General features: G+C 48.2%; 1 protein-coding gene across 4 annotated transcripts in view; it reads left to right on the top strand.

The window, feature by feature from the left end:
* The first annotated feature begins 231 nt into the window (after positions 1–231).
* Positions 232–16,190, top strand: part of XPNPEP1 (X-prolyl aminopeptidase 1) — a 32,433-nt gene continuing 16,474 nt past the window's right edge. The window contains exons 1-8 of one of the 4 annotated variants that reach the window (XM_075107266.1): positions 340–428; positions 1,808–1,903; positions 4,596–4,726; positions 10,224–10,287; positions 12,050–12,154; positions 12,444–12,536; positions 13,475–13,618; positions 14,007–14,102. In XM_075107266.1, coding sequence (XP_074963367.1) covers positions 4,610–4,726; positions 10,224–10,287; positions 12,050–12,154; positions 12,444–12,536; positions 13,475–13,618; positions 14,007–14,102 — 619 coding nt within the window. In that variant the 5' untranslated portion in view covers positions 340–428; positions 1,808–1,903; positions 4,596–4,609. Of the gene's footprint in view, positions 429–1,807; positions 1,904–4,595; positions 4,727–10,223; positions 10,292–12,049; positions 12,155–12,443; positions 12,537–13,474; positions 13,619–14,006; positions 14,103–16,190 lie in introns of all 4 variants that reach the window. The other 3 variants (XM_075107265.1, XM_075107267.1, XM_075107268.1) reach the window with 3 other exon arrangements.

The following is a 16,190-nucleotide window of genomic DNA, read 5'->3' as shown; positions in this document are numbered from 1 at the left end:
CCCAGGTTTTACGGACAGAGCCCTGAGAGGGTGCCCGGCGATTCCCCTGGGGATGGCACCGGCCGCCGCTTCCCGCCGGCCGCCACCCCCTCGGCCTGCCCTGGGTCCCACGCCGGCTGCCCGGCCCGCCTCCCCCGGGGCACGGAGCTCCCCGGCCCGCAGGTCCCCATCCGGGCTCCTCCGGCGGGGACGGCGCCGAGCTGGCGGCGGCCGGGTCGGGAGGGCGGCGCGGAGCCCCGCAGGGCTCGGACGAAGGGCCGCGGGGGGACGGGACGCGGTGGCCGCTGCCGCTCCCCGTCCCGCTCCTCTCGCCTCCCGCCGCCGCCAGCTCCACAGTGACGTCAGCCGCGGCGTCAGCGGCGGGTGGCCGCGGCGGCCCACGTGGGCGCTGACGTCGCGGCGGCGGACGGCGGGCGGGACGGCGGCAGGTGAGGAGCAGCGGGGAGGGGCAGGCCCAGGGAGGGGGGACGACTCGGCCTGCGCGGCGTGAGCGTGGGGGCGCGGCCGCGGGGGCCTGGGCTGGGGCCCGAGCCCGGGCCCGGCCTCCCCCGCCAGCCCTGGCAGCGGGCCCTGCCCGGGCGCCCCGGCCGGGGCGGGGTGTCTGCACAGGCCCTGCCAGGCAGGCCCGGGAGGGGCATCCAGCCCCTGTCAGGGTGCCCAGCCCCTGCCAGGCAGGCCCGGGAGGGGCATCCAGCCCCTGTCAGCCAGGCCCTGTTGGGGTGCCCAGGCCCAGTGAGGGTGCCCAGCCCCTGTCAGCCGGGCCTTGTCAACCATGCCCAGGTGGCCCTGTCAGCTCTGTGTGGGGCTGGGGGAGGCTTTTGGTTCAGGGGGGCAAGCTGGGCTGGAGGTTCCAGTGAGTTTGGAGTGTAGGGGGGTACTGGGGAACAGGCACAGGGTTTGCGCCTCGGTGCATGGCTATGAGTGCTTGGCCTGCCCTGCATGTGGCTAACCCGGGCCACAGAGGCCTGGTTTTGAGGTGGTATCACTGTTTCTTGATGATGCAAGCTTATGTGCTTATTTTGAACAAGTTTATTCATGAAAGAGAAAACGAAGAGGAAATGATCAGAAGATAAGCGTATCTGAAGCAAACAGGACATAAACGTTCAGGGTGGTCTAACGCAGCAGCCAGAGGCAGACCCAGATGTAGCCTGACCTCCTGGCCTTGCCTCCCTTCCCCGCCATGGCACTGACGCACACCCTGACACAGCGGGCCTGGTGTCCCCGACCCTCGCCATGGCTGGCGCCTGGGGCTGCAGCAGCCCATCGCTCCGTGTGCATGCAGGAGGCAGGAGGAGGTGCCTGGTCCCTCCAGCAGCATTTCCATGGTTGCTGTTTGCCCTGTGTGTCTGATGGAGGTGCTGTACGGGCAGGATCTGGCCTGGGCTCTTGGAGGACTGATTCCTGTGGTCTGAGTGAGGCGTAGATAATGTATGTCTAGATAATATATGTCTAGACTGTGACAGATTTTGGGATCCAACTCTGACTGCCATAATGCTGCAGTTGCCTGTTACTTCTGGCCTGCCTCAGTTTCCCTATCCGTAAAATGGGGAGTGGCCTCTGATAGAATGATTGCGAAAACAAATTGGTGTAAAACAGCACACGCTTGCAAGATATAATCATAAATCTTGACAAGTAAATGCCTGGCCCTTGATGTTCCCTGCTCCCCCACGGTTCACCCTCCCTGCACCTCTAATCTTGCCAATGGAACTTGGTGTTAATGCTTTTTCAGCTCTTTGCTGAGGGATGGGAATGTTTTATGGGGGACAAAGTTTGTTAGCCGTTTCAGTTTTGCCCTTTGCTGTCTCAGGCACAGTGGAGCTTATGAAGGCCAAGCAAAGAGCTGAGTGGTATTTTGTGTGAGCAGAGGCAAGAGGCGTCCAGACGTGGGGAACTACAGAGGCAGGTAACACGGCAGTCTGATACCTTTGAAAAAGTTAGGGCAAGGAATGGGACTGTTTTTTGCAGTGCTAAATCCTCTACCTTCATTTCAGCTGTGTTTGGTTTTAATCACTGGAGTGATTAAATAATGATAGAGAAGCTGTTTTAGCTTTGTAGAGGCTTATAATTATGGCCAAGAAAGGAAAAGTCACCTGTTAAAAATTATAGGGGGACCAGAGTAAATGACTGCTATCTGGGAGAAAACAGCTTCTCTTTCTGTGGAAACTGAAGACAAGTTTTTTTGGAAAGTTTGTGGAGGATTTTTTAAAAGTGATTTCTTATACTGTAGGGGTTATCTAAAATAGATGTCCTCCTTAATATGAGTTTTGTTGCTAATCTAGCTTAGTTGTGCTTTTAATATTGCAAGCAAGTCTCTCAATGGTAAGAGTACTTTATAAATGTTTTTTGTTGTCCTTGAGAGAATCTCTTGCTTGCTAAGAAAACCATGGCTTGTCAGCAAGGAGCTTTATTAAAAGGCAAAGCGTCGTCATTCCTTGCCCATTTAAATGAGACTTTCAGGCTCCTGGAGACAAAGCACAGGTCAAGAAATGAAGCTGTGTCCTTATGAGTTTGTAGAAAGAGATTTTTTTCTGCTGCGTAGTCACTATGTTGTTGCTTCCTTTGTTTTTCCTCTGTCTGAACGTAAATCAGCATCAATGTTATAAAATGTTACAGCAGCTCGTTACACAGGACAGACAGAGACAATCACAGTGTATTAAAGTTCAGTGTAACTTGCAAACACTGTATAAAACACTGAAATCTGTCTTGGAAATAAATCTGAGATGTACTCTAATCTCAGTGAAGGCACTGGAGTCAAGGTACCAATTTGAAGATTTAGCTTATGGTGCCTTTTGAGCTTGATTTGCTTCTTGTGGTTTGGTTTTTAAAACGCCGTGTACCTGTGGGCAGACAGTCACACACAGGTCTGGTGTGCTCTAAACTTCCTGTGGTGAGACATGTGAATGGTGGTCTTGGGTCGAGATTTTTAGACCTGAATGCATCAGATCTTGGTTCAGTTTCCTGGTTGGTCACGGCGCTGCTGTGTGAGCTTGGTCAAATCATGTCTTCCTATGCCTTGTGAAACAGAGGCAGCTCTTCTGCCTTCCCATTTAAATGGCAAACATCACAGGGCAGGGACTGTGCCTTACTGTGTTTTGGCATAAGACTGTAATGTCGCTTGGGGCTCCTGGTAGTTACTGAGGTATAAATAGAGTAAGTGCCTGGATAAGCAAAAAATGTTTGGGACTCGCATGCTACTTGCTTCTCCCATCTATGATCTGCTTGTGGACATGGCTGTGTAATGAGCTGTGAAATGAATGGGACAGAATAAAATGCTGCATAGCAGAGCATTCAAGCAGCACAGAGCCTACCCACCTTGCCCTGGAAAGTGAGAGCATTAAAGTTGTAAGATCGCAGCATGTTCTGAAAAATGTGAAAGGAATGGGTAGATAACCAGGAAGGGGATTATCCCACTTTGGGTACCCTTTGGAGATGTGAGTGAAGAAAAGATGGAGAGAATCTCTGAAGAGGTTCGGGTTACTTGATTTTCATAGGCTTTCAGGCCAGGCCTCCCCCACAGTTTGAACATCCTCTGAAGTCAGCTTGTGCCTTCCACTGCAGCCTTCACTTGCGCCAGCGCAGCAGTGTGGCCTGATGCGTCACTGTGCATGGCCCCGGCTATTGACAGTTTTTGGGTAGCGAATTGAGAGGCTTATGTTCACTTCAGTGCCAAAGATACATCCACTGCCTGTGCCCGGCCTGTGCCCTTGTTTTCCCCTCTGATCTGCTGTCTTCCACCCAGCCTGTGTCTACCCCTGCCTGCCTGGCACCAGCTGAGATCTGCAGAGCATTTGCCAAAGGTCTTTGGAGAAGGTTCTTTGAAGCCTTCCGAGTTGTCCCCTGGCAGTCACTTGTGAGAGCTCAACAAGCTGTTCCTCCTGTTATAGTTGTCTTATTGCTATGTGAACTAACATGCAGCCCAGAGGTAAATATGGCCAGTGAATGTGTCCCTGTGCATGTCCTTGGGAGCAGATTTCTTTTGTCTGAGTTAATCTGGTCACCAGTCTGCTATGAAATTCTGGGTTGTAGTGAAACTTCTAAAAACTGCACTCTTAACTGGTCCATTTCTGAGTTCCTGATGTGCATGGCTTGCTCTCCCAGCAGCCCGTGCTCCTGTGGCATATAAGCCACAGTATCTCCGTGCTCAGAATGAAAAGGCTGAAAGTTTCTCTCTGTGTACCTGCTGGGTGGGGCTACTTCTGATCTGTGGGTATTTGGGACCATCAACATGACATGCCAAGACCTTTACTGTCTGTCACAGGGCATGTCTGAGGGGCTCTGTTCCTGGTGCTGTCCACATGCAAGAAGGGTTGGCAAGTGTGTTAAGCTTGTGCGTATCACCACTGGGCATGCCAGTTCTTCACCAGGTGGGAAAGGTCCTTTACAGGATAGACCAGCTTTGACCCTCTGGCCTCAACGTGATCCCTCATTCTCGAGGAATGTGACTGAAGAGACAAGGCAGGAAAAATCTTGGGCTGAGGGGGGTGACATTGGCACAATTGTCCTCAGGGAGTTTCCAGTGGTGACGGCCTTCAGCCTGTGTGCATGAGTGGCCTGGGACGCCTGGAGAAGCTCTGAAGTTTTGTGCTTTGTTTTAGTTGCAGGTAGGAAGATGAGTCCCAAAATTACAACAGAGCTGCTGAAGCAACTGCGGCAGGTGATGAAGAGTCCCAAGTATGTCCAGGAGCCTATCCAAGCCTACATAGTACCCTCTGGAGATGCCCACCAGGTATGGATGGATGGATTATGGGAATGATTGCACTTCCTTTCTCTGCAAAAAATAAAAGCCAGGGATAACTAAAATCATCCTTCATTCACTCTCTTTAATGGTTCTAGCATAAAAGCCTGGGTAACCTGAGAAACATCATGTTGAAAAAAGTTTCTGGAGTCTGTTCAGGAGACTGAGGTTTTTATGTTCCTGTAACAAATCAGCGTGGATGTTCCACCAGCAGCTTCTCCTCAGACTGTCTCCAGGGAGCTCACACTGCAAAAAAGGAGGCTTGCCAGAGCACTTGCTGTCCCCATCCTGGCTGTTGGGAAGAATGGATTTACCCGGGGAGGAAAAGGCATTAACTGGGCTTTAGTTTCCCCATTAGCACCTCCTGATCAACACATACTCTTAAGTGAGGTGGTGAAGGATTAGTTGCAGAGCTTCCCCTTTGCTAGATCCAGTTCTTGCTAGAATTTGCTGCCTTATGCTAAAGCCCTTCAGATGCCACACAGAGGGGCCTTTGGAAAGGCAGGGAAGGAACAGGCCACGACGATACTTACCGTTCTCTGCTGCTCTGCAAGCAGCTTGTTCTGTGCATTAAAGACAGGAGGGAAGTATGGGCGCAGGGTGATAACCCATGGTGGTAGCTGTGTTCTGTGCTCCTTCCACCATTAAGATTTTTGTAGTCCGTGACATCTTAAACTGCTGAACTGCCTTTTACCTCCCCTGCCTGCTCATATGCTAGTTTCACTTTTCTGTTTGCTCTGTTAGGAGACCCAAGAACTGCCCAGGGTTTTTCACTCCTCAGCCATTTTCAGGAAATAGAAGACCTGAAGCTTTCCTGGCTCACACCCAAAGCTCCCTTTTACCCCAGGGTGCACGAGAGCGAAGTACAACTGAATCGGAACCTTTGCCCTTGACTTGGCACTGGGCTCAGCTGGGTCCAGACTTGCCTGTGCCCCGGGACCGTATGTGCAGCATCGTGTTTCCTCTTAGGGAGATCCAAACTTGGGCAGGTAGAGGGAAGGCGTTTTCTGCAGCTGCTATTGTCTGCTGCATTCCTGCCTCAAGCTGCCTCTGTCCATATATAACTCCGGTTTCATTTCACTAGACGTTAAATGCTGTCATGTGAGTTGAAGAATGTGACCCTCAGGACTTCTGGGTTTTTCTGTTGCTTTCTTTTACTTGACAGAGTGCAGTTGAGCAGAGAACCCCATGTTGCTATTTCCTGCCGGGCGAGTTGGTCAGGTTTCTCTGCAAAGCAAATCTATCTGAATGGAAACGATTACTAAAAGCTGCTGATTCTGGCGCCTCCTGACTAGTTAGTGCAGGATTTTGTCTGTGACATTGGGGAATTGGTGCAGTTTTAGGCATTGGTGGAAACCTGTTGATCCCGGCACAGGCTTACTGATTCCAGGTAAATTGCATGAGCTGAGATTGGCAGCTTCCCCACGTTCCAAGCAAGGGTTTGTTTCCTGTACGCAAATCAGAACTCTACAGCCCTGCAGTCAGATGTTGCTCTTAGACAGTCCCTCCATGACTCAGAAGACTTCATTTTAATGATAACTGAGCTTTTGGTGGCTTGAGCCATTTCCTCCCCACAGCCCAAATTACTTATTGCTGTCCTTGCCTCTCTCAGCTGTTCCTGAGGCTGTCCTGGCTTCCACATCAAAGAACTTGTCAGCAAAGAGGGCTTTCCCTCCTGTAGTGTTGACACAGGGTTTAGATCGGGGGGAACTTTATTCCCTTCTAGGTTGCAAAGGAACCCCTGGATTGGGCTGTGTTGATACACCCCGATGCTGCAACTTGCTGCCTAATTTCTCTTTTTAACACTAGGAATGTTTGAACTCTGAGCTCTGTGTTGCTTTTATTATTGGTTTTCCTGCCAAGGCCAGGAGGCTTGCCACCAGGAGGCTTGCCACCAGTTATATCCTTTGCTTTCCATGCTTAGTTGTATAAGGAGCTGAAACACTTGCAGAGCTTCTCAAACACAGCTGGCTCTGACTCTGGCTTAACCAGGGCTGCTAATACCTTGGATCTGGGGCTCTCGCAGCCAGCCCTGAATGTTGGCTGCTTTGATTTTTGAGACTTTTGATGCTAGTAATAAGAAGTCAGAAGAAACAAACTGTTTCCTTGGGGATCTGGGTGGTCCAGAGGCTGATGAGAAAGGAGGGCAGTCCCAGCCAAAAGTGAGCTGAGTACCACATAAAGAGCTCCGCTTCCTTTCATGAGTGCTGGGTGGATCTTGTGGCTGGAGGTAGCAAAGACTCATGAAGGGGTGAAATGCCATGCTTTTGGGAATGAGGCACCTAAGTCCTTCGTGGTTCAGTTAAAAATGCCTGTCTGAGCTTCTAGGGTGTTGCAGTGGTACATGCAGGATCCATTTTCATGTTGAGTCACCCAGTTTACATTGAATCTAGAGTTCTCCCATATGGGAATATTCAGAGATTGGAGGACCATTCTTCTTAATGGGAGGTAATGATGTTTGGATTAGAGCTTGGGTTTGGAGCCAGTCACAGCTTAACTGGGGTTGGCTTCCACCTCCAGGCTTTGACTCAGTGAAAACAAATCTGGTCAGATCTGGCTGGTCTTCCACACCAAGGAAACACCTGCCCGGCTCAGAGCCCCATGTTTGGGCTGGCAGAGATGCTGTCTTCTGCTCAGGGCTGGCTCCTCTGTCACGCACTTGTTTTGAGCTGGGGAACCAGTGGAGTTATAAAGCAAGAGGCGGCTTGTGCACAGGTTGCACTGACCTGTTCCAGATCTTACCAATGTAGTTAGGTTTTTGGCAGTGAATACCAACCTCCCTACAAGTACACAGCAGTGTTTGTTCTTTAATGGCATCAGTGTCATAGCTCTCAGGGCAGCAAGCTGCAGTTTTCATTGCTGATCTTGGTTGTTATTAGGATAGAATAAGCTTTAACATGTTAATGGCCCAACTGTGCAGGCTCTGGTGATAAGCACCACTGATTTTTTGGGTTATTCTTGACATAGCTGAGGGTTTCTATGGTGCAGCCCCCAGTTTTGTCTGCGTGTCAAGGACTGACAGGTGTGGAAAACAGACATGAAAGGCCAGGTTGAAGGCCATCAGAGCTGCAAGACAAGCCCCAGGGAAATACCTTGTTCTAACTGTGCTGTGGCCTGTACTTTGTGTGGCGTACGCAGGTGTTCCCCTTGTAATTTTAGCTTGTGCAGAACATGGGCTCATCTTTGCACAGTGGGGGTTGCTGCATGGAACAGAACAGGTGGGTGTGCAAGAAGTCAGACTGACAGATGAATGAACCATCTTCCCCTCCAGATCCCTTATACTCCCTTTTAAAGCCCTTGCACTGTTCTGTGCTGTTAATGTAACTAGCTCAGTGTTAACCCTTCCTATGAATGTAAGATTGCCTGTCTGCACAAGCAGACTAGCCTGTAGCCTCAGCTGTGTTGGTCAAGAGAAAGGGAAGAGAAAGCACTGGTCTGATCTGAGATGTACTTAGTGATATGATCCACAATGGGAAATTTCCAGCATCCCCTTTAGGTGTCAGACCCTGGGAGATGGTGTCCCAGCTTTGAGCTGAGAAGTGTAGGAGAGGGGGAGTCTAGCAGTCAACAGGCTGAATAGTTGTTAGGAAAGGTTGAAATGGGGAATCCTCCTCAGGTCCAGCATCGCTCTGCCTTCATGTTCTGTCATGCTGCTGTGAGACAGGTAGCTGGGGAAACGGGCGCTTAATTCTGTTCCCTGAATGACTTTGTCCTCTCTATCTGCTGATACCTCCATCATTATTTTAAAGGGAGTTAGTGGTGATGGTGGTACTGAGGTAGGCTGAGGCAGATCCACCCCATCAGCTAGAGGTGTGCAGAGGGCAGTCATCCCTTCCTGAGGTGGGTATCCTGACCCCTCTCCTTCCCACAGCTGCTGAGTGTATGTCACAGCCCTGTGGGGTCTGTGGGCTTGGAAGGAAGAGGCACAGGGAATTGGATTGGCTCAGAGATGAGGGCACCTGTGGCCTCAATAACTGCCCCATTTCTGCAAGATTTCATTAGTGGTTGGATAAAAAAGAGGATTTCTTGGGAGCATATCCCAGGAATCTTCCCTGGCAATCAGAAACAAAAGCTACTCAGCCAGATCTTCTTTTGGGCCATGGGTTTTGCTGTCCCAAGGCTCAGTTTACAAACAGAAGTGGCGAATGGCTGGTAGCTGCTGCCTAGGGTGTCTCCCAGGAGGGGAGAGACATAGCTGTTCTGGAGGGGTTTTGACTGTGGCGTGACTGGGAGCAGAAATAAAGAGTTGGTCCCAGGTGCTGCGATTTGTGCTTCTCTCTCACTCCTATGCTTTGAACCCTCTGCCTTCTTTAGAACAGTGAAGAGTAACAGATTTGGAGGGAGTATTTTCTAACAATCAGATGATTAAAAATAGCCCTGACCAGAGACAGGGAAATGCAGTATCTATCACAGTAGGAACTTAAACCACCTGAGAATCCAGCTGTGATTTCACAGCTCAGTCCCCAAAAGGTTTCTGTTGCCACAGCACAGCTGGATGCAGAGGAACTTTATGGGCAGAGGAGCAGACTGGTTTCAGACCATTTGTAAGGTACAAATCCAGGGGTTTTGCAGCTCAACATCGGTGCTGTCGGCCTGGATTAAGCTGATTTGCTGACTTGCGCTAGCTAATTAACAGGCCTACTCAGCAGTTCTGACCTCCGAACTTGCCAGAGTGGGATCCCATAAAAATGGTGTGTGAGCCATTTCAAGATACAGTTGTTTTTTAAATTTTGGCAGCTCCTGTGGATGTTGGGTATCTGTGCATTCTCAGGCTCTTCTGTAAGGCTGCCAACAGAGATGACCACGAACACAGGCTGTGATGGGTTTGGGATGAGGATGGAAGAGTAGTCTTTGATTCCGTCTTGCCCACCAAACCATGGTCTGGTGGTTTCTGGTGTAGTCGTTTTGAGTAGGCAAAGAAGTGAGAGGATCAGCATCTAATTATGAAAGATCCTAAGGGTTAAAGTTTTTACAGTTTACCACATTGATGATTTTCTTTCAATATCATTGTTGTGGAAAAGAAAGTCTTAAAGGAGTTCTTATAAATGCCAGTGAGGGGACTTCACTGGAGATAGTGAATTTTACAGATTTTATGCAGTGATTACTCTGGTCTCCAAGATCAAGGGGTGCTTCTGGTTTCTCTTCCTTTCACATTGCAGCTTCAAAGGCAGCATTTGTTTGTTGCCCAAAGGGGATGCTGAGTGTGAAATAAACATCTGCAAACTCTGAAGCCCTTCAGTGTTTACAGACGTTTGTGGGAGAAAAGTGCTACAGCTTAAAAGAAAAGCCAGCAACCCAGTTGGACATAAATACAATATAATCACAGATGATTAAATGTTCCAGTGGAGTAGAGCCCAGGATTTTTTAACTCATTTTGTTCTCTCTGTGGCGTCCTTTAGGAGAAAAAGCTTATCAAAGTATTTGTCATCAGCTGATTTTTTTTTTTCCCCTGCTGCTATAAATAATTGCTGCCTCTTTTGTTTTCTAGAGCGAGTACATTGCACCCTGTGATTGCAGACGGGCATTCATCTCTGGATTTGATGGCTCTGCAGGTACCTTTCCAGAATTTGGGTTCTTGCAAATGTACATAATTCCCCTGTAAAGAAATGGTCTCATTCATGGCATAGAGGCAGCATGGAAAAGGATGCCTATCCAGCTTATTTGGACTGTTTTCTTCACATTGAAGCATCTGCAGACTTATGTCTTGGCTACCAGCTGGAATTATGTAATATCAGCGCAATAACAAGTTTTCAGAAAATGTTTGACCCCTGAATGAACCTCTTGTAAAGTAAAATCCTGTTAACTCTTTAATGTGGTGCTTGTAACCTACAGTCACTTCTTTTGATGTGCAGCCAGTACGAACAGATTTTTTCATTGCCCCTTTGGGCTGGGTGAATAGTAGGTGGACTTTAGCTAGCCTTTCTGTTTAAACAGAGCCAGGGCCAGAAACACTGCATTTGGAAACTGAATGCTGTGGAAAAGTTTGCTTATCTTGCCGAGACAGGATGTTTTCTTGGCTGTAGGATAGGTCTGTGTTTCAAGAGACCTAGTTTTTACCCCAGCTGTACCCTAAGCTCTGCAACTTACTCTGCTGTGTGATTGTTGGAAAGTCACTTTAGTCTATTGAGGTCTTCCCCCCCCGCCCCCAACTGTAAGTCGGTTTAATAAATACTGCTACCTATGTGTTTGGGGGATATAGTCTTCAGTTCCTATGAGCTACTCTGGGTCCTCATGTGGAAGGTGAGAAATCCAAGGCTGACGACTGCTGTTGATGGGTAACATGAATCCTGTATTAATTTCATGCCTTCTGTACTGCCCCTTCCTAACCTTCCTTTCTATTTTGGGCCCTTAGGAAGGTCTGTGTTCCCAGCCTAGTCCTCAGTGAATCAGTGAGGTTTCACACAGGGGCTTACCTTGTGTTTCTTCCTTGATCTTTTCAGGCTGAAGCAGATTAAAATGGGGTTTGCGCTGGGGGAGTTTGGTAGAATGCAGTGAATTCATATTTGGAAACTACTCTGCTAATCTGGGCTTCAGTTTCTGGTGACGGAGAGTATGTTCAAGACGTAGATACTCAAAATACTTGGATTTAGTTTCTGTTTGTGTCATGGGTTTTTTGTGTTTTTGTTTGTTGTTTTTTGGGTTTTTTTGTGTTGTTGTTTTTTTTTAATCACCAAGGGCAAGGCAGCTAGAGTGCCTTGCTGAGATGCCAGTGCTCCTCAGCTGTCTGCTTGCACACTTTCTTCTTGAGTCTGGAGTGGGACAGACACTGAAACCAGTAGAAATTTATGTTTGTACTTCCTGTTCAGCCATCTCTGCTAGAGCTGTAACATTTAGGAAGGGGGTCCAGCTGACAGCTGTGAGTGATACCCACGTCTGCTAGCCTAGTGATGGCTGCTTCTTGTGGACGGCCAGAGCCCAGGCTTCCTCTCTGTAAGAAGATGGGATGGATTTGGGGATGTACCGTATGTGTTACTGTGACAACAGCCAAGTGGAGACCACAGGCTCTGGTACAGAGGTTTGGAAAGCCTCATTTACCCAGGTCCACTGACTGGCTGAGATATGCTTAAGTTGAATTCATCTGAGGCAATTCGTTAAGCTGCATCTTTGTGCATACTGTCTCTGATAGGATTTGGAAGGTTGTAGTGCAGGGGAAACTGTGAGCATCTCCACTGAAACAGGGCTAACTTTTGAACATTGAGCAGAGCTGCGTTTTGGGGAGTTGGGGTGCATTTCAAACACTCCCCCTGCTGTCTGTTACTCTGCATGCTGGCTGCCCACCTCTAAATCACTGCATTCTTGTGCCTTCCTACCTAGGTACTGCCATAGTAACTGAACAGCATGCAGCCATGTGGACAGATGGACGTTACTTCCTGCAAGCTGCACATCAAATGGATAACAACTGGATACTTATGAAAATGGGTACGCAGGAGGCTGGGATATTGGTCCTCTGATAAACAGAAAACAATCACAGGCTATTTGGTCACTTCACACATGTTGCAGCTTGGGTTGTAGGGATACCCCATCGTGCAGGGACTTAGGGACATCTTGGATGCACTGCTGCTCCTGCTTTAGTGTCCTGTAACTATTACCCATGGATCTAGACATGCATTAGTAGATGTATCTGATGTGTTAGCTTGGACTTTTTGGGTTGTGTGGGAATGCTTTTGTATTACTTTCTTTGACCTTTTTTTTTTCCAAATCCATGGAGGTCTGAAAGATACACCGACTCAGGAGGATTGGCTAGTGAGTGTCCTGCCAGAAGGCTCGAAGGTGGGAGTGGACCCTTTCATTATTCCAGCTGGTTGGTTTTACTTTATTTTATAACTCTGGGCTGGGCAACTAGATTTTGCTTCCTTGCTTCTCTGGCTAAGCTATTGTGTGATCGCATGTAGCTAAGCGTGTTTCAGCCCAGATGAAGTAGTGGGTTAAACTGTTACGCAAAACAGGTTGGGTTTTGGTTTTAGGCCTGTATCAAAAGAGCTCCACAGCAGTGCCTTGATTCCAAAACAGGAGAGATGAGAACTACTCTCTGGGCTTGCAGTGACCTTACTTGAAAAGCATGAGTCCTGATTTTGTCTGTGCTGTGGCTTGTGATGGGCACTTCAGTACAAAGTTGCGGAATGCCTTGCCCAGCATGCAAGCTGGAACACCCAGACAAAACTCACAGTGCTACTCCTGCTTGGTGGTCTTGGCGTCTCTGCAGCTTTCCCTGTAGAAAGCACATTCCTGGAGAGGTACCATTTATATCAGGTGAATGAGTATCCATCTACTCATGATTCAGAACATGGGGCCCAGTCCAAAGGTCACTGGAGGCAAGGGGAGACATTTGCTTGGTTCAGATGGGCCTAGGATCAGTCTTGTGTCTGTGTAGAAGCCCATCTCATCTCTCGTCTAGCTTAGATCTAGCATGGTTCTGCACTAGGGTAGAGGACACTCATGGCAGCCTCTGATGTGGCTTCTTCCAGTGACTGTCTCCCAGCTGAAGCAGTTCTTATTCAGCTCAAGCATGACGCTTCAGGCTGTGAGGTTCGGTACCTGCTGCTGGCTGTAGTGGCTGCATTTGTGGAACTGTAATTGCAAAAGCTTTTGCTTTTTTTTTTTAAGGGAATGGGAACAAGGGGAGGCTGGAAGGAGATGAGGAGACTCAGATTCTTGAGTTTGGTCCCTGTGAATGGGGCCATTGTTCAACCAGTGTGTGTTCTTTAAAGCCATCACTCTTGATTCTTTTCCCTTTGGAAGACCAGTGGAAGAGGATGTCCAAAGCCTTGAGAAGTGCTGGCCATGACCTCGTGCCTGTCAATGAAAACCTGATTGATACAATCTGGACAGACTGTCCTCAGCGCCCCTGCAAGCCTCTCATCACTCTTGACCTGAGTTACACAGGTGAGAAGCTTAACTCTCAGTAGACAAGGACTGTTTCTACTGCCCTATGCCCCTTTGCTTTCGTCTTACAAAGTAGTGAGAAAGACACTACTGCAGCACATTATGTTCCACTATGAATGGGTCAAGAAGGTGATCGGACCTCAGCTAATGATCCCTTTGTCCTCAAAACTTCAAATAACCATTTTCTAGAGGCTAGATAACTTCAAAACAAATCCATGGATGTCTGGAGGGCTGCTCATTTGAGATAGTTCGTATCAGTTACTAGAAAGGATTGAGGAGCACAACCACAGTGTGTTTTGGGTACCTCCGAAATCTAGTGTGTTGGTCTGTGTTTACATCATCATCCCCAGTAAAGTTGGTGATTAGCTTTTCATATTGTGCTTTGCAGGGGTCAGCTGGAGAGACAAAATTGTAGCCCTCCGTTCAAAAATGGCTGAGAGGAAAGTCCTGTGGTTTGTGGTAACAGCCTTGGATGAAGTAGCATGTAAGTCTTTGCATCTCCTTTCTCAGTTCTTCCTACAGAATAAATATCCTTCCTGCCTCTGAAAGGAAGAACACTGCCAGGGTGAGAGGCACTTATGACAGCCAACATGTTTGTTAGGGGTCAATTAACTTGTATCAACTGTTATCAGTGGTGATAACAGGTCACAAACAGTGAGCCTGTATTTCTGTACAGTGCCTTATTACACCAGTGCAGTTCCCGAGTATGTTTTTGGCCCAGGAAATGCAGCAAATCACCACCTTTGAAAACAGCCAGGCAAAGGGAAAGGAAGGTTATATGTAAAGCCTGAGGCAGTTTGAAGGGAAAAAAAAAAGACCTGTGAGATTTTCTGGCTGTAAAATATCCTGATGCTGCCTCACCCTATGGGAAGATGGAGACTATTTTCTCCTGTGGAGGCTGGACTATAAACAAAGCAATGCAACATGTGGCTTTGTATACATAAGGCAAGGGTTGGGTACACGGCATTCACAGTAATCTTCCTGATTGTCACGACTTTTTAAGTCAGTCTCTACCTCTCCAGTGTTTGGCAAATGCTTTGGTTAAAACAAAGCAGTCAGGGCTCAACTTATATTTCCAGATCATTTCAACTCAGGGTCCCACTAGAGAGTCCCCTCTGTGTTTGGGGCCCCAGGATGACTAGGTCTCCACACCCTGGCTCCCAGCCCAGTGTGTAGGAAGGGAGAATGGCCAGAAACATCAGTGGTTTCCCTGGGACTGTTGTTACTAGTGCTGTGTAGGCTTTGTGCAGAAATCACCAGTGCGCAGACTGGTGCAGTGGGAACGTAGCACTGGCAGAGTGTGAGTACAGCTAATGCCTGTGCCCCGTGACTGATTTGAAAAGGTAGAAATGAAGGCGGTGTGTTCCTAGCTCCAGCACTGCCAGCACAATGTCTCTGGTGCCAGGAGAAGCCAGCTTACTGAGGTCTGTGGGCTCTTCTGGATCTGGGACACTGAGGAAGGAGCTTGTTTCATGAAAGTAGTACTTCTGAGAGTGGTGAATATGACTCTTCCCTGGGGAGGCCTGCATGAGGAGAGATGGTGTGTCTCACCTTTTCGGGCACATCTCCAATTAAATTAATGATAAATTGGTGCCCTGAGGTGGTTTCAGATGAAATGTCTCCAGCAAAGCCAAGCTTGGTTATGAATCAAGGGGTTTAAGATGGACCAGAGGAGGTTGTGAGAGAAGCCTGTTGTTGGGTGCCTTGCTGATTTTCTATCCTAAAGGGGGAAGTAGAAGAAGTTGTCTTTAATTTTATCTAATTCAATTCACTGTATTAAATCCAGACAAGTTTCTGGGGACAGAAAGAGAGACACAGAGGCGGCTGTTGCCATCTTTGACAGTTGGACTTGATCTTAGAGGTCTTTTCCAACCTTAATGATTCTGTGATTCTATGATTATTGCACTGGAGTCGGCTGAGTGAGGAAGTTTGTACCCATGCAGTAAAGAGTTCTTTGTGGCTTTTTCCTGCTTTCAAGTGACCTACTCCTTCCCTGGGGAGAATCAAACTCTATTTTTACTTTTGAGGCAGAATTTGCACAGTTCGATGAATACAGTGCTGGGTTGTGATTTAGGACATCTTGGTTCTTTTCCCAGCTGTCCTGCTGGCTGGCCTTATTGCCTTGAATAACTCATTTCAGCTAATTGGATACCCTGGGGTTTTTATTTGACCCTAAAATCAGGAGTTTAGAGATGCTGAACATCTACTTCCCCTCTTGATTTTGCCTGCAGTTGTACAGGATAAAATCTGTGTGAAAAAACTCAAAGACTATGCAGTCTGAATCTGAGATGTTGGAAGCACCCAAATGAGAGGCCTTTTCGGAGTGTTTTGGACTTGCTTATTGTGTCTCCCTCTTCCCTCAACTATCAAAAGGATTGTAATTAAATGATAACTTGTAACTTTGAAGCCTTCTGGCTGTTGAAAAGTGAGCTTTTACTGCATTGCACAGACCAGAAAGAGCAAACGCTACCTTTTTTTTTTTTGTTTTAATGTGTCCTTGTCTTTTTTGCCTGTACCTGCCTTCTTCCAAGCCAGCCCTCCTTTAGAAGTTAAACCCCAATTTCCTTGCCCA

The sequence above is a fragment of the Phalacrocorax aristotelis genome, chromosome 12 (genome assembly GCF_949628215.1).
Source record: "Phalacrocorax aristotelis chromosome 12, bGulAri2.1, whole genome shotgun sequence".
Taxonomy (NCBI): domain Eukaryota; kingdom Metazoa; phylum Chordata; class Aves; order Suliformes; family Phalacrocoracidae; genus Phalacrocorax; species Phalacrocorax aristotelis.
Note: the sequence above shows the minus strand (reverse complement) of the source record. Positions and strands in the feature narration are given on the sequence as shown.